Source organism: Lissotriton vulgaris, chromosome 1_2, assembly GCF_964263255.1.
Source record: "Lissotriton vulgaris chromosome 1_2, aLisVul1.2, whole genome shotgun sequence".
NCBI lineage: Eukaryota > Metazoa > Chordata > Amphibia > Caudata > Salamandridae > Lissotriton > Lissotriton vulgaris.
In genome coordinates, this window is record NC_141686.1 from 41,874,251 (window position 1) to 41,892,492 (window position 18,242).

Consider the following 18,242-nt stretch of genomic DNA (forward strand, 5'->3'; position numbering starts at 1 on the left):
TGAGCTCGGAGTTCGTTACGCAGGAGGTCTTGCGAAAGATATGTGGTTTCGACAACTGACTGGGATCAAGTAGTGAGCTAAGGCCAAAAGAGGCTTGTAATAAGATGCTCACATGATGCTATGGTGATTAACGTACCTTGAAGTGAAATATACTACAAGGCTGTCATTAAGAGTGGCACAGGCAAAAGATGCAGGATGTAAATCATGTTATCATCCTACCATCATGCTGACTCATGGTTTTGGATACACTGGATAATAGGTGAAAACCTTTTACTCTCCTTCCTTCTCCTTCTCATCAGGGAGTAGCAATTTAGTAATTGAATGAAGGTTTTTCATGCCTTCACAACTGCATGGCACTGTGTGGTAATTCCATATTATACATTTAATGCACAAACTTTTTCTGGGCAAACAATTTCAGGAGCTTCTTTGATACTAATGAATGGGATTCATGTAAAGTTTATATGAGGTATCCGACAATAAGTTTACTAAAATGCTTAAGTCACCATGCTCACTAAAACAAAATATTGACTCAAACCCCAAAATATATTTACTTGCTGTTTTCTACTGTCTTGCAGGTTCCCGTGTGGGAGATGGTTGGGGAAAGGTGTTGATGATGGAAGTCTTGAGAGAATTCTTATTGGAGAATTAATAATCACAACTTCCGAAGAGGATCTGGGAAAGCAGTCTCGCACTCCGCCTCAGCAGAAATCACCAACCATGAATCGACGTCTCAGTATCACTTCCCTCACGGGAAAAAGCCCCAGTAAGCCAATGATTCCTTTTATATTTTCAGTCTCATGCAATTATTGTCGAGTTAGATCCCTGACTTAGATTTATCACACTGCTGCTTGTTTATTAAATTTTCAAGTAAACATTTTGATTAGCGGAAATAATTTGTATTATTTTCAGTACTTGATTTAGCTTTGCATGAACATTTTTAATAACAATATGAATACATTTACAAGGCACACTTATTGGTGCAAATGTAAGCTTTCATTAGAGACACTGGACGTTTTTTGGAGTTTGGCAAACCAGTCACCCACCCAAAATTGGTGGTACAGGTTGAGTTTGGAGTGGTGCTGGTGAAAGCTGGTTCTGGTACCCATGGTGAAGAACCCATCTGCATGGTAAGAGGAGGCAGCATTAGCCGTGGAACCGAAGTTGTGACTGGCGTCGACGCTGGAGTCGAGCCAGAGAAACAGCAGGCAAGGAGATGAAGGGAGTAAAGACGGCTTAAAGCCCACTGATGTCATTCCAAAATGTAAGCCTATAGGTCCTAAGCTTCCTCCAGTGGGGACCATAGCCTTGTGGAAAACCTAAAAAATTACATTTAGGTAGAAAGCAATGTCTTTACTGTGAGCAGGAAACTCAGTGTAGGACTTCTAATGTCGAGGCATGGGTGAAGGAACAACAGGCACTGAAGTTGTGGGAACTTACATTAGTTCCAAAGGAGACAGAGGTCCTAGTTCCTTTCAAGGAAGAGAAACTAATTCTGGCACTGAGGAAGATTCCTGAGGCATAGAAAAGTGCTTTGGTGACTTACATTTTCACTATCTGCGCTGCTTGAAGTCGTGAGGTCACTTCATCTTGTACCTTCGTTGGTAGAACTTCAACAAAAGCGACTGGCGACTTTATCCTGGTGCCTGATTTTCTTCTAGCTCTTCTATCGTCCTGAGCCCGGGCCATGAACAGGTTGGCCTCGCTTTATTTAATGGCATTGGGGTGCATGCTGTTGCTTGACTCACACAACTTCGCATCATAGGCACCAGAGATGGCTGTTGTGGGGGTCTATGATGTACATTTTCCTATAACAGTCTCTGCAAGGTTTAAAAGCTGACCATTTGAGGGGTTACGTCCTTGCACTTCTCCCCAATTTTTTTTTGAAAAACAGAAATCAAATAAAAAATGAAAATTCTGAGGAGAGCAATAGTCTGGAACCGAAGAGAAAAGGGTAGAGACGTTGGTTTGCAAATGTGGGCGTTTTATGTCTCCAGTAGTATCATGGTGACATTACTTCCAGTACCGAGATGGACCCACCGCCTCCTACGGGTGCAGACAACTATTGAAAAGTTTCCAGATCCAGTCTGACACCTGAGGTTTTTAAAAGGAGAGGAATCTGCAGGTCAATAAAGATTGTTCCCAAAGATAAGTAACTTTTTTGTTTAGAGTGTATGCACTTCAAGTGCGGCTGACTGAACATGTGTCATATGTTAACTGATGTCCTGCATCTGCTAAACTAAAAAAAAAATCCATTTGCTGATTGGTAGATGGTATGTTTTAGTGTGTATTCTGTTCTTGATTGGTGATCATTGTAGACACAGCAGTCCTAGGATACTTGCCTTTGTATGAGCAAGGAGTCTGTTTTTTTGTGTTCTGTAGTCTGAGCACTAGTTTATTAAAAATACCCAGATCCAGAAACCTAATTGTGGAGGTCAGACCTCCAAGATAATGTAGCACGCCACAATTGCAGTCAAACGTATATATGGAAAGTGGCAGACCACACCAGAAAATTAACGTTTACAAATAGGAAGGTATTCTGGCCCTTCAAACTACTAAAGTCACCTTTCAAGGTTTTCCTTGTAAGAAATATTGATACATACTAGCATACCGGGTCTTATTAGGCAATCTTATGCAATCCAACATTGATGTCTTTTTATTTGTGTTTCTAAAGTGTATGTTTATGTGCAACTCCACCATAAACGTGCATTTACACTGTTCACTATGGAGGAGAATTGTAATCTGTTCTGAGTTTTCCTTAACCTTTAATATCAGTTGAAACCGAATAGAAAGACTGGTGGAAGCAATTTAACAAAACTCACCAACAAAAAAGATTCAGATGAATTACACACCAGTTATTCATTAAAAGCTATAAAGGATTAGATAGAAGGTAAGCACAATTTCATATTTGAAAGGGATTGGGGCAGGTTTGAGACGCATAATTTGAAGCAGTGAAAACTTCAAACAATCCATTGTCATACAGTAAATAAATTAAGAAAATATTAAGTTAAATTAAGAACAGAACAAACTGCATACCCCAAAGAGAAAACTATGGTAACAGACACTTAAAAACATTATGGAGGAATCCTGGAATGAATGAAAATGTTTACCAAAAATAATATGAAGGAGAATGGAAACGTAAGCATTAGACATCTCACAGCATAGCTTCAATGGGTGACTAGATGGTTGCCATGCTGCAGGTCCTAAACTGCAGTACAAGTTTGTTGGAACTGCTAGGGGCAACATATTCACTTGAGTGTTCAAACCACAGAGTAAGCATGTTAACATTACATGCCAATAGAATGGGTGTGACAAGATAGTGCTGGCTTAGGACTTTGACTTGCTGAAACACGAAGTTGGTCTTTGTACCAGACCTACCACTGTGGTTCTTGCTCATTGCCACAAAACTGTCTATGCAGCTGAATGTCGAGCTCTGGACTCCAGCTAGGGTCACAACACTTAGGCCACTTGTGAATACACACGTTCAGGATTCTTAGACCGGAATACCTGGGGCAATTTCCAAAAGTCAAAATCCTGGCCAGCTTATTTATTTTAAATGGCACTAATCGGGAGGCTCCAAAACCTTACAGTGTGTTGCCCATGTTACTGACACCTGGAAGGAGTAAGAGAACAAAGAAAAGACACAACTTGCACATCTGGGGTGGAAATATCAGAAAAGGCATAGCAGAGAGTGCTAGGCTACCCACTGGTATCCAGGAAATCAAGGTTCAGATTGCTGTAGTACACCATACAGCTTGACATGTACCAGATGCCCAGCCATTTGCACAAAATACTCCCGATAGTATCCAACACATGCCTTAGGTGCCAATCTGACAATGCTGATCTTCAGATTTTGTTCTTATCATGGCCTGTCCCCCAATTACAATTTATTAGTTGAATGTATTAGCATTCAAGAACACTAAACAATCTACAAAGCCTCCACAGTCCTAAAGCGTGCCTTATGGCATTTAGCTAAGCTGAGTAAGAATGACTATGCACCCTAAAACGTTATCCAAGTGGGCTGAGACAGAAATCACTGCCCTATCAAGGCAAGAGAGGCATACAGAACCCACTCCTGAACCTCTGAGACGTACATATTCGTCCTACAAATGGGCAAATAAAGACGACACTGGGCCCACTTGACAAGTACTTAGGATTCATGGCTGGAGACATACTTGCTGTCATGTGGACTCGACCTGTGCACCCTTTTTCTTAATCCATAACCCATAACCCCACTGGGTCATCTCTTCTGGACTGTATGAATTAGGCAAAGGGCCCACATATAAATACTCAAGTCCTCTGGGAACCAAGGCAGGAGGAGTGCCTGTGAAGGATATAGTTTAATTCTGCATGTTCTTGAAGCGGTCTTGTTGCTGCTTTTCCAGGATCCTGCTAAGGTAAAGAACATTGGATATGGGCAAATAATTACCCAGAATCCTGGGATCTGTGTTTTTTTTTAGAAATGCTATGAGGCTATGAGGCCTACGGTGCTATTCATGATAGATGAGAGGCATTTATCCGATTTGTTATTTCCAGTGTAAGTGCAGGGAGGCCTTCTTCAAGATTCTTTTTCTTCTATTTTAGTGGTCAGGCTATGCATCTCATTTGTCTGTAACAGTCAGGGTTGTGAAGGCAGCATGGTCCATCCCCACACTCAACCATTTCAATAAATATCATATTGCACTCCGCTTCTCCCCTGGTAGAATAGTGTTGCCTGTCCCAGACAAAAACATCCCAACAGCAGACAAATTTGATACTTTTTAACCCCGATTAGCACTGCTAAAGATGCAGGGGGCAAACCCCAACTACTGTTTTGCTAAGTTGTGCTCTTCACAGCACAACTTGAGTACGTCCACCTGCAATTCCCCACAGTTGTCTCATAATTGTCCATGCACAACATTGTATGTGTGCTATCTTAACTAGATTTACTGTGTCTGAAATTTCCAGTTACTTAAAAACAAATTAAAAAAACTAAGCATTAAACCACATTTGTAGAAATTTATAAACATCTGGTGCCATCTCAGATATCATATAAATAACCAAGGAATGCCCAAGGTGACAGTGTCTGCATCCTTCCTAATTCTTTATTTTCTCTCTCTCTCTCTCAAATGAAAAGTGTAACAGTTACAATTTATTATACCCAGCCAAATTTATTTGCCCATATTGACCCAGTCCTCTAATCTTTGCAAGGATAAGCTTATGACGTGTCTACACCACTGGCTCACTGAACCTGTTCAATTTACTGTCCACATTAGTCACTACATTTATAAATGGCTTCCTTCAGAATTCTGTTAAACAGGTATTCCAGAGGTTTCCCAGTAAAATAAACATCCATCGGTCCAACTATTCTAGGCACCGGCCACTGCATTGCGGGACTACTTCTTTCCGAAATAGTTGTAATAGCAGTTGTACTTAAGACCAAGACTATGTGTAGTCTTTTTCTAACATTTTGACAGATCACATTGCATTGGTACCTGTTGCTTCAGATATCTACTTAAAATGGTTCAAATCGTTCTTCTTCAACAGGGAACAGCATGTCAAAATTTGCTCAATTAGTTTTTAAACCTGTCTGTTTCCCTCAGGGTTCTTTTTTTGCCCCTTTCAGAACATTTTCATGCTGTCTTTCATTAAGCTGCTTTTCCCACTCCTGTCATGATTATAAACACATCTACTTTTATGTTGCTGGTCCCAGGATTTTTTTTCCCAAGGTCATCCACAACCTGGAACTATCTAAAGCTTTTGGTTCCTAATTGCAGTCATGCTTATTGGCCACAAGCACCTGATCTTCTGACCAGGCTTCACACAACACACCCTGTTTTGGCACTGCACTATCAAAGGGTGTTAAAAAACTTGAAACTTCTACATAAATGTGATTTCCCAGCACAGATCGATCATTAGAGGTGGATGCACTTAATTTGCCAGTGTCAATACATCAATCTGATAGAGACTTATAGCTGCAGATTCCTGTGTCCGAATGGATCCAGAAATGTATCATGAGCAGTACCCTTGCACCCCAGTGGATGTCGTTGTTCAGTCCACATGGCGTCGTCGACACCGAAGCGACGTCAGCGGTGCCAATATAGGCGCCGCCCCAGGAAGCTGATGTCCGTTCTTTTCTTTCCATGCCAGTCAAGGCAGATTTGGGGAATGCTAAACCTGAGTCGATTTCAGACTTATTTTTTGGGGGACTTTTGGTAAAGCAGTTTTTGATAGATCTTGTCATGGTGTGACATGGATGTCCACTAGGAAGGCCAGTTTAAAGCCCTGTCGCGCCTGTCATCGAAAGATGTTCGAGGCAGACCTGCATCTTCTTTGCCTCTTTAGCTGGAGCGCAACCTCAATGCGACGAGCATCGCCAATTACCACGCCATTCACCCATAGGCCTTGAGGAAGCGGTCTCTCAAGATCCTTGCCCCTTGATGTGTGACACTGTGATGGTCTCGGTTAAGGGGAAGGTCTCAGGATTGGTCATGGAGTCCAAGATTCTCGTCGCACTCAATGTAATCTGGGCATTCAGGTAAGTCCCACAAGAAAAAGAACAGGAAGTCAAAGATGTCTTTGACTTTGCCTCATCATCATTCGAGGCCTGGCTTTGCGGTTGCGCCTGCCCCTGTGTCTCCCCGAGTTTCCAGGAGCCAGTGCGGCCCGTTTCTGCTGGCGTGTCTTCGGGCTCCATGGGTTTGGGAGGGGTCCTTACTGGTTCCCTGCCGGTGGGTCTTTTGCTTGGCACCAATTGAGCCCCTTGGATTCACAGATGGCGCCAGTCACACCATCTTGGCCTTTCCCAATGCCAATTCAGATGCTGACGGTCCCGGCACTCTCCGGCGGTTCCATCCCCATTCTAATCCTAAACTCCGACGCAGAGCCGAAGGCGCGTTATCTGGAGCCAACTGGAGCCATCACTTCCAGGCCAGTGCCTTAGCCCTATTCCTGTGGGGTAGAACTTGGGGAGGATTATGAGGGGATTGTTGGACCCTTAAAAATACCAGCTTCTAGATCCCAACATGGACTGATGTGCGGACTTAGCAGAGGTCAGTGGACTGGATATGTCTCCAGATACTGTCATGCTTTCTCCCCTAGCCATTGCTACGGAGGAGGGAGTCTCATTTGCTATGGTGGTGAGAAGGGCAGCTGAGGTCCTAGACCTTAGCCTCCCCTCGGTGGCAGTCAAGACTAATACCTTGACAGAGGTGTTTCAGCCAGGAGGGACCCCCTCTGAACCATGTATCCCATTTAATGAAGCCCTTACTGGACGTCCTGCTTAGGACATCTAGTAAGGGCTGTAAGCCACTGTACAGGGCTCCGGTGAACAGGACAGTTTCCAACCGCCATCGTCACACCCTAGGTTACCCCAAGCTCCTTACACTGCACCCTACCCCAGAGAGTTTGGTCCAAGCCTGTACTTCCCGTGTAAATCCTGGCACGTTCCCTACCGCCCTACCAGATAGAGAATCCAAGAGTCTGGACAGCTTAGGCAAGAAGATGTTTTATTCCACCAGCCTGGCACTGCAGTCTGTAAACCGTGTGCCTTTTGGCTTGTTATTCCCATGCTCTATGGGATTCAGTTGCACATGCACTGCCCATAGTTCTGGAGGAGGCCAGGGCCATACTTTCCCAAGCGGTTGCTGACGGGAGAAATGCAGCTAAGTTCACAATCAGATGTGAACTGAATACCACCAACTGGCTAGGCAGAGCAGTTTTATCTATGGCGCCACACTTGGCTGAGTACGACTAGCTTTTCAGGGGATGTTTAAGCATTGCTTATGGACATGCCCTTTGATGGCTCCCGTCTCTTCGGAGACTAGGCGGACACAGCGCTGGAGCGCTTAAAGGACAGCAGGGATACTGCCAGGTTCCTTAGGCCTTTCCATGGCCCTCACCAACACTAGTCTGCCTTTCACTCCTTTTGTGGCCAAAGAAGGGGCTCCCAGCTGCTTCTTTACCAACCGCCAGGCCAGTCTACCACCCCTCAAGCAGCCTCCAAACCCCTTTAGTTTGCCCTTTTACCTTCATGGGCACCCAGTAGGAGGCAGGACATGCTATCACCTGCCCCACTGGAGGTCTATAGCATCAGAACGATGGGTTCTAAAAATTCTTCAAAAGGGCTACTCCCTTTCTTTTGTGACTACCCCTCCACCCATGCCACCCACTTATGTCCAGCTGACGGAGGGCCATCTTACCTTGCGCCACAAAGAAGTGACGCTCTCTCGGCCACATGAGCCATAGAGAGGGTGCTGACACCAGAAGTAGGTCATGGTTGTTATAACCGCTGTTGTCTGGTGGCCAAGGAGGACAGGGCCTTCGTGATGTCCTAGACCTTTGCCCTTGTAACAGTGTAGAAAGACGGAGCCTCAGACAGGAACATGGAGAGGTATGTTTATTGGTAGGAGTAAGCTGTTGCCGCACTCAGGACCAAGCCTCCAATAATGACTTTTCAAAACCCATTCCCTAGCAACCCCAACATTTCACTATAAAACACCTGCCTTTTCGCAAACCATACAAAATGACATAAATGTAAATGTTCTATAACATAAAAAAAAGATAAATAACATATCAACGATAAACATTGGAATAGCATTGCAAGGAAATATACAACCAAACTATTCTCCCCTAGACCTGCCAAACAACCGGACCCAAGATATAGAAGGTAACCAACCACATCAGTACATTTCGTAGTCCTTAACCCATGCAGGTACCCTCTGAAATCTTCCCTGATTCACCAGCCTTGGAAGCACCATGGTCTGTACCTTGGTTGTTGTTCCAAACGGCACCTTAGTAATGCTATCAGCCAGCTTAACTACCGTCTTCACATTCCAAACATTCCCATCACTCATTTGAACGGTATAAGCATTTCACCTTCTTCACTTGTAACGGGCTAGAGAATTTTGATGTACCTTTTTATGTTGAGCCTGCGAGGCCTGCTCTATTCAGGTAGGGACGTGAAGCTCCCACCATATTTTTCATTAGCTTGTCTCACTGTAAACGGTGGCTGTTCATTGGTCAATAGGCTTAGTAGTCCCTCCTTAGGACCACTTTGTCTCATTTTGTAACGTCCCATGGTGAGACCCCCTGATACGTGTGTTACACGGTAGGATTTAATTACAGCCTCGGAGTACTATTGTCTCAAATAGCTTTGTCCTGCATGCTGTTGCAGGCAGGACACGCTCTCCTAATGCTTTTTAAAAATGTTTATAGCACAAACACATTTGCAATGCAATAGGCCTTGCATTTGTGAGAATTTAAGCTATTGGCATTGTAAATGACAATCCCTTTTATGTATCTGTTTTAAAAACAACACCTAAATAAAAGACATTGTCATTTACAACCGCACTAGTTCAAACTCTCGAAATGCGAGACCTATTACATTGCAAATGCTTGTTTCTCTTTACTTCCACAAAGCACACACATCCATTCCCCTGCTGCCAATCTCAGTTAATTTGTGCTGTCACGTCCATCAACCACACTGACACTCTTCCGCTCATTCTGCTTCAGGACTCCTACAAAGATCAACATCCTTGCTTTTCTGCACCTCCTCAATTCCAAAGGAGATTTCCCAGTGACACTATTGGGTGTGGTCCGATAGGCTCTTAATTTGCACACTGCTTCCTTCCATGAACCACCCTGACCCAAAGCCAGTTGCAAACCTTCTTTCAATGTTCTGTTCCACCGCTCTACCAATCCATTTCCTTGAGGATGATAAACCGAGGAACGAACATGTTCCACACCCCACATCCCCAAAAAATCTCATCTCACAATATACAAACTGCACACTATTATCAGTCACTTTCACCTCTGGAACTCCTTCTCTGTTCCAAAAACTCAATCACCACCCATGTATTAACTTGATTGAAAAACATTACTTCCGGCCACCTGGAATGATAATCCACGGCCACCAAAACCTACATACATCCGGCACCAAGTACCCCATAAGGTCCGGAAATGTCCAAACCAATTTTCTTTCATGGCACATCTATCTTATCCGTAACTACCTGTGGGTACGTCACTGTTTTTTGCGACTTATCACTCCATGCACATGCCAAGCAGATCCGAATGCTGTGTTCCACATCTCAATCCATACCCGGCCACCAGTATTCAGATCTCAATCTATGCTTCATTGCACTCATTCCACAATGTCCTTCATGAGCAAGATCTAAGACATGACCCCTTAGTTCCTCAGGCACAACCAACACCTACATTCTCCATAACAACCCCTCAATCAACGATAATTCTTCACTCACTTGACAGTATTCATCAGACATGACAGAACCGTGTCCTCTCTTCGGCCACCGAACTCTCACATACTTCCACACTTCTTGCAACACTGCATCCTTCGGGCACCCATTCCTCCAGCGAAATGCGACCCCCTTTCACATACCCCAGTCACCATCCAGTCCTTGTTCATCCAAACACTCGACAGCAACCTGGAGTAAGTCGGCCACCACATTTTTCTTTCCTGGCAGATATTTCACCACATACATCGTTATCATCCAACGCTCAATCCTGGTGGAAGCCCTGTTTTTCCCCTTTGTGGTAAAAACATCCACCATTGGGCGATGATCAGTCTGCTGAATGAACTCCATTCCCCACACAAACTTCTTAAAATGTCAAATTCCTCACTAACGCACCAGGGATTCCTGTTCGATCGTGGCGTATGTCAATTCTGCCCCCTCAACGGCCTCATCCACTTTGACGCTTCTATCTGTTTGATGACATTGTTCTCACATTATCTGCGCAGTTCCTTTCTCAGGGCTTCTCTCATGACTAACGGTACAGGCCATGCTTTGTGTACCTTGGCTGTAACCTTGTCCTTCAACCTTATCTTATGCATAAACCCCTTCACACCCAACCTGTCGCTGAAATCCTTGGGAAACTCCTCCTTCCATCTGCTCCGGGATACTTCATTAAAGCAAGGTCCCAAACAAAATTCTGGGCCAATGGCTTGATCTGGATGATTGGGATCCAATTTTATCTGTAACTCCCTCTTTTGCGGCCAACCCAACAAACAAGATCATTCCTTTGTGATGTGCACCTTTGATATCGCTGAAACACCCTGGAACTCCAAAGCACCTGTAAAGTATCCCACCAGATCTATTGGTTTGTTACCATAAGCCCACAACCTTACATCTGGTGGCTTTACATCCCTTCCAGGAAATGTGTCCATGTGTTGTTCTCCAATCCGCGTGTAACATGCTCCCGAATCCAACATAATTCGCACCCCCACGCCATCCACAGTCAAGTTGCAGAATGGATTGTCTGATCAACCGCTCCTACTTCACTAACTTGCAAGAGATATATTTCAAGTATCGCATTTTCATCCTCACCACTCACAGCTGCAGTCGCGTTCTTTGGTTTGCAGTAAACACTCCCACATTTTCCTTTGGATATTGTGGCAAAATGTCCACACGATCTGCACCTCAGGCACACCATCCCACTGCAGGACATGTCCCTTCTATCCACATTTGTAACAGATTACATACTTGTTAAAAGCTTCTCCAGGCCTTCCCAGCCTATCAAGTTTCTTTGCATTTACATCTCTACGGAACTCATGAGGGACACTAGTATTCAACACATTATTCACATCACTTGATGCCATACCCTTTAGGACTTCCTGCATGTTTTCGGCTCTCTCTACAAACTCTATTGCTTTTTCTAGCATCAGGCCTTCATTATTCAGCAATTTTTCTTTTTTGAGGCAGCAAGCAGGAAAAATAATATACAAGATACAATTCCAAAATCATACATTTTACGTCATGTCCCATTACTGTCCTATCCAATTTGTTATAGGGAGCCAAATATTCCTTCCGAGAGTTTTTTTCCTTATACCCTTCAGCTTATACAGAGCAGTTTCTAAATGAAACAAATACAAGAGCTTTGTTTGCCACATTATAAAGTTAGGTGGTTCCTCATCAAGCCAATGCAATGTAATACATGCACGATATGCAGACATGCAAATAAATATGAAACATTACTCTGAGTCAAAAACTTGTTGAGTAGTGCTCTCTTCACATCCAAATATAGCCAGTGGCGTTGTTAACTTAATCACAATACCCAGATTTCCTGAGATATAGCGCTCTATATCAGCTATCAGTTGACCCAATTTTGGACATAAAACAAACATATGTGCAGCGTCCGCTGCATAAAGGTTACAACGATTACACTTTGTCCCCCTCCCAGAATTCCATTTGGCTAACTTGCCCGGTGTATAGTATAGCCCAAAAATTGACATATAATGCGGACTTATCAGTGAGCCATTAAGTAGTACCTTGCCGGCAATCACCAAGCTTCTTTCTAAGTTAACACACTCAACTCCCAGTTTAGTTTGCCACATGAAGTCTCTTAATTCTAAATCGTCCCCAACTTTCTCCATAAATAATTGGTATAAGTGAAGCAGCAATCAAGGATGGGCAGAAAATTGGACAAACAGCTTCATTTTTCCCAATACCAATGTAGAATTAGATATTTTCTGAGCACAGAAACTTCGTACCTGTAGGTATTTAAAAAAATCGGCTCTCGGTACCTGATATTCATTCCTTAAATACTCAAAAGATACAAACTCACTTCCCTGGAACAGGTCCCCCAGCTTATTAATCCCCATATTATACCACCTAGATATAACTCCATCATGAAAAATTTCTGGTAAAAAAAACAGTTCCTTAATGGAGTATATATATTCATGTTGGAGCCTAGCCGATATTTTTTTATAGTCCTCCATATGGCAAACGCTGTTTCGACAATTTTAAACCTTGTTTTTTTTTTAAGTAGCTGGGTTCGATGATATGCTTAAAGCACTGTTTGGCCTCCGAGCCCAGAAGTGTCTCATAAATGGATGGCTTCATATAATCCTCCATAGAGTCTTCTGGTAAGATTAAAAAGCCCATATATTGCAGTATCGCACACCAATAATAAATCTGGAAATTCGGTATGCCCCATCCCCCTTTTTCCCTTGACATCGCACAACTTTTAAATGCTCTCCGGGCCCAGTGGTACCCCCAGAAAAATCTCGAGCACATCCTTTCAATTCGGCCAAAATAACCAGAAGCTATCAGTAAAGGTATTGAACGAAATATATACAAAAACATAGGGAAAATAAGCATTTTTATCACATTACTGCGACCTAAAAGTGAAAGCTTCAAATTGTTTAATCTTTCCAGGGTTTTATTCGAAGTGCCTATGATAGGGTCTAAGCTGATAGGAATAGGGGGCGTGGCCAGCAGCATGGCCGGCTAGGACGTGCTTTGCCGGAGCTCCGGCCGAGCTGCATCGAAATCCGACAAAAAATATACCCCAGGAAGCACAGACATTACCCAGCGGAGCCCGAGACGTGCTAGCAGCAGGGGAGCTCATCGGGACGGCGAAAACACGCTGGGGCCACCCGAAAAAGAAAGAAAACAAGCCGGGTCCGGAGCACCCTGTGAGCGCAAGATGGCGGCCGCGACGACCGGCTGAGGCGGAGGCGCCGAGGAGCATATCCGCTGCCCTGAGAGAGCAGAAATCAGCAAGCGGAGACGCTGCAGCTTCCAGACCTGCCCAGCGGTAGATTGTAACCGCGATTGAAGTGCCCAGAGAGAGATCGGAGGTGACGCCGGAGACCGGCCGCCTTTATTAAGATGGCGGCCGGCAAGTTCGATTCCCGGTGACGAGAGCCGGTGGCCGTTCGCAGCCGTCCCCGCTTTGAGGCGAGGTTGGGGGGCGGCGGTGGAAGAGAGCGGGGCGGAGGAGCAGTGGTGTTGCCCTTGGGTGGAAGAAGCAAACAGCGGAGACCGCGAGGCGCAGAAGTCGGGGACGCCCACGGCCGCCCGAGCAGCTGCATTGGAGTGGCGGCGACTGGAGTTCTGGACTTTTTTGGTTCCGTCCAGAGGTGTCAGGGACAACACCCGAAGACCCCTGAGTTCTACCTGTCTCGGTGCACAAATAAACAGAAACACGGGCTTCTCGATGGTGGCGTCAAAGACCAAAGGTTTATTACTGCAGGGACACAGAAGTCACAAAAACTACACACGGGCAGATTCTAGGAGCCTGTTCGATTTGTACAAAGTGGGTTGCTCCTTAAATACTAAATTTTCAGCTTGGGGCAAATTCTTTACATGCTGGTACATTTCTAAACCTTCATGTCCTAAACAATAAATATTTGGCGTTTACACAAGAATCGTCAACAATATCTGATGTCAAAACATTACGAACGAGGGGTTCCCACTGTTCCATCATAATCCCATGTCAACTTTTCATTCAAGAGCCGGACCGCCTCATCGTAAATTTCGTTACCTCCCCCTAATAAAGGCCCAGAAGGAAAGGAGCAGAGCCAGGTGCAGAAGATAGAAAAGCAGGATAAGAGATGTTTGTGGGTCGTAAATGGGCAAGGCTACCAGCTTCGGCCGCCTAATCATGATCAGGCCAACGAACACGAGAACCAGTATAGCAGGACTGGCCTCAGGCTGGGGAGGCAGCTTCTGCCGAGTCATGCGGCCACAGCGTTTTCTGTCCTAAGGTGCACGTGTCACTAGCAAGGTGAATCGTCGGCTAAAGCTTACGTGTCCTTAAGTGAAAGAGGTCACTGCGTGTCCATTGACTATGTGAGGGCAAGAATACAAAATGGCTGCCGTAATCTAAGATGGATGCCATGGGTAAATCAGAAATGTCTTCATAACAGGAGTGCTCTTGCTCGTAGCATAGCGCAAACACCAGGATATGCTAAATGGATCATTTGCGGTTCACTGATACCAAAATTATGAGTTTACGACAATGTTGAAAACACGGGTTCAAATCGTCACGGAACCTCAGACCCTCCTTTGCCCTTACATAGGCAATTACTCAGTCTATATCAGAGTCTATCTCAATGTTCATTAGGTCAGTGATATGTTGTTGCATCATCATCCTTTCTCGTACCTTGTCTCCAAACACAGGTGGTTTTCTAAGACAGGTTGCAGCACAGAGACTACACAGAGCGGGACCACATTGGATAATAAGGCAGCACGAGAACAGGAATACTAGGATGATACCAACGACCATCAGAACCTTCCATCCCCACGCTGATAGTAGAGTCCAAAGCCACTCCATTAAGGACCAGTTTCCCTTGTCTACGTGAATAGAGTCGGAAATCTTGTGTAGCTTAGAGATCGCTTCATATACAGTCGGAGCATTATTGGGAATAAAAACACAGCAGCTCGATTGGATCATTCTGCATACCCCACCTCGATCTGCAAGTATTACGTCTAGAACCATACGGTTCTGCAACGTCATGAGACGATCTGCCTGGAGCTCAGCTGTTAAGTTACTAAGGGCACCAGCAGTTTCTGTAATAGTAGATTCAACTACCAGTGTTAGCTGACGTAGATTTCTACTATTGGCCATAGGCCCCCAAAACGGAAGGAAACCTTTGAAGAAGTCTCCGGCTTCCTGGCCAGCGGTATCTTCCTTGCTGAAAACACCTCTTGCTACTCTGGTCTTGTGATAATCTGGGGAAGCAGTGTATGTCGGAGGCAACAGTCGAGCAATATAGCATGAACCTGAAAAGTCAGCAGGCAGCCATGTATATGCTCTATCCTGACAGATGAAGTAGGTACCCCTAGCAGTAAGAAAGGCAGGGGAAGAGTTAGACGGATACACGTAAGTCTCAACGCACTCACTCTTCCCTAGCTGAGCTCTCGGATTTCTCCCATTTCCTTGCAAACAGACTTGACCTCGGTGAGGTACGACCCAGACTGGAGTGGAGCTCTTTCGCTTGCTTTCACCCAAACTAATGCGATACTCTGTAGAATTCCAACTCAGATATACTCGTAATTCATCTCTAGGATAAGATGGGGTGTTATTGACGTCTTTAATCATGTCAATGATTCCCTTGACTAAAGCTTTATTGGCAGAGTTATATTTAGTGGAACGTGGTGGACGCGGGGGATAGGTCTCAAGGGCATAGACAAAAATAGTCTGAAAGGCCTGAAATGATCCATTATAGCTAAAAGGCAAGACCAGATAAGGAATGCCTTTATCCATGGTGTGTGGTATCAAACCACATACCCAGCAGTCTGTTGTGTTAACTACCAGTTGGTGTTGATGCAAGAGTTGTACAAAAGTGTTATTTATGAATTCTGAGCGTCGAGCTTGCTCATGTTCAGGGAACGGATGAAAGGAATGGTAAGAAGCAATAGTAGAAGGAATAGGATCAAGGGGAGGTACTGTAGTTGTTACCGGTGCAAAAATTAAATGGACACCAAAGACGATTCCACCCACCAACGTTATTAAAACAATCAAAAACGTAATTGCACATTGCATCAGAAAACATTTGTTATGAAGAATCTTGTAAAGTCTATTTCTGAGAACATAAATTACATTCTCTCGGTGCAGCTCAGGAAGCTCCATCTTCTACAACCGCTCGCGACCACTGATGTTATGTTATGTTATGTTATGTTATGTTATTTAATTATTTCTATAGCGCGCGGCTACTCAAAAAGAGTGTCCCGGCGCTTTAGCGGAGAAAGAGACAATGCTGCAACATAAAAAACATAACATCAGAAAAAACTAACGGAAGAGTGGAGCAGATATTCAAGGAGGACAGACTACTGAATAAACAGCCAAGTTTTAAGGCCTTTCCTAAAAGCCAGTAGGCTGATGATGTGTACGTAGTTGAAAATGCCTCTATCAGCCCTGGGAGTTCCCAGAACTAACAGAAAGATCGACCTTGTGTCTGACCCCCGCAGATTCAATTAGGCACACAGCCACGACCCTACGGCTACCCAGACGGCAAGGCAATTAAAACAACATAACATACATGGAAAAATACAAAATATTAGCAAACTTCCTGGCTGGAGGCAATGTATCAAAATTCAAATATGTAAAATAGGCAGTTTCCTGCTTTATTTGTCCTTTGTGTGAGAACGTAGGTTGTATCTCAATTTTCCTGGAGCTGTTTGATCCGGAAACAGTCTATTTTCAGCAGGGGTGGCAATGTTCAAGTTCGCAGATGGCAAATGTTCATTTGATGCAGAGGACAAATGTTCGGAGTTCAAAGGAGCAGTTTCAGAAGGGGAGTCAGAGTTCGGTGAATCAGTAATCAGTTCTGCATCGCTGAAAGGAATGTATCTGGGAACTGGTTCAGTTTCAGAAGCACTGATTCCTTTTTTCACCCAATTGTCGTAAGGAAGTGGAAGGGGTACACGTTTTGCGTGCGTCGCATGGATCCAGTTCTTTCTGCCAGCCACACGTATAGCAGTCCTCGTCGCCAACAGGACCTGGAGTGGTCCGACGAATTTGGGTTGGAGATTTCTCGTCCGTCCAAAGTTCCTGATGACCACTTGGTCACCGGGTTTCAGCTGATGACCTGGACTCTCCGGTGGCTTTGGCAATGCATCGAAAACCTGTTGGTGAATAAGACTCAATTTAGCAGTCAAGTCGAAAAGGTAATCAATTAACATTGGATATTCCAGCTGCTTAAATTCCTTCGGTCTAGGTACCCCCCAAATATTCGCAGGTCGACCGAATACAATCTCATAAGGGCTAAGCCCTACTCGAGAATGTACAGTCGCTCTTGTGGATAACAGAGCCAAAGGTAGTGCATCTGGCCAGGACTGTAGGAGAGTAGGGTCTGCAATCCTATGATCACCCAGATTTTTTGCTTTTGTTTCACTGGTTTACGACTTTCTCTGGCTGTGGGCCTGCCAATCAGACCCACAGCCTGGCTGTTCTCTCTCTAAATTACAACATGTACCCTAGGTGCATGCACCAATTGGTACTGGGCCACCTTATCAGACCCTGTAACTCAGGGCATAGGTGTACCCAGGGCTGCCAGGGGCTGCAGCATGTATTATGCCACCCCTGGCTGGCCTCCTAAATTTGACACAACTGGCTGCATGACAGCTGGGGCAAAGTCGTGTAATCACCCTTTGCTGTAGGTGTAGTATACCTATACCTAACCCTAAAATGGACACACAGATTCCTATCAGTCACTCCTATGGCAGGCCTTGACAATCCTGAAAGCAGAGTGCTTGAAATCGTGTGAGATGGTGCTCTGGCATGAGCTGAGCCTGTCTGCAGCTTGCGGAACCAAGTCCTAATAGCTGTTCCATGATATCGCATACCATATACTCTTAAGTGCATTATAATCCTCGCGGTTAAATGCTATCTTTGGTATTGCTTTATCAAAACATGTCGAGTAAGGTGTCATACGAATTGGAATACTAACCCCTCGCCAATTCTGGCGACGGGGTTAGCATTCCACCCTTCTAGAGGGACACGACATGTATGTAACTGTGAAC

At 44.6% G+C, this 18,242-nt stretch overlaps 1 protein-coding gene across 2 annotated transcripts in view; it reads left to right on the plus strand.

The window, feature by feature from the left end:
• The window catches only part of DENND5B (DENN domain containing 5B), a 751,805-nt gene that overhangs the window by 661,586 nt on the left and 71,977 nt on the right, over positions 1 to 18,242 (plus strand). For both annotated transcript variants that reach the window (XM_086952789.1, XM_086952788.1), the window contains one exon: positions 576 to 763. In XM_086952789.1, the coding sequence (XP_086808915.1) occupies positions 576 to 763 (188 nt within the window). The remainder of the gene's footprint in view (positions 1 to 575; positions 764 to 18,242) is intronic.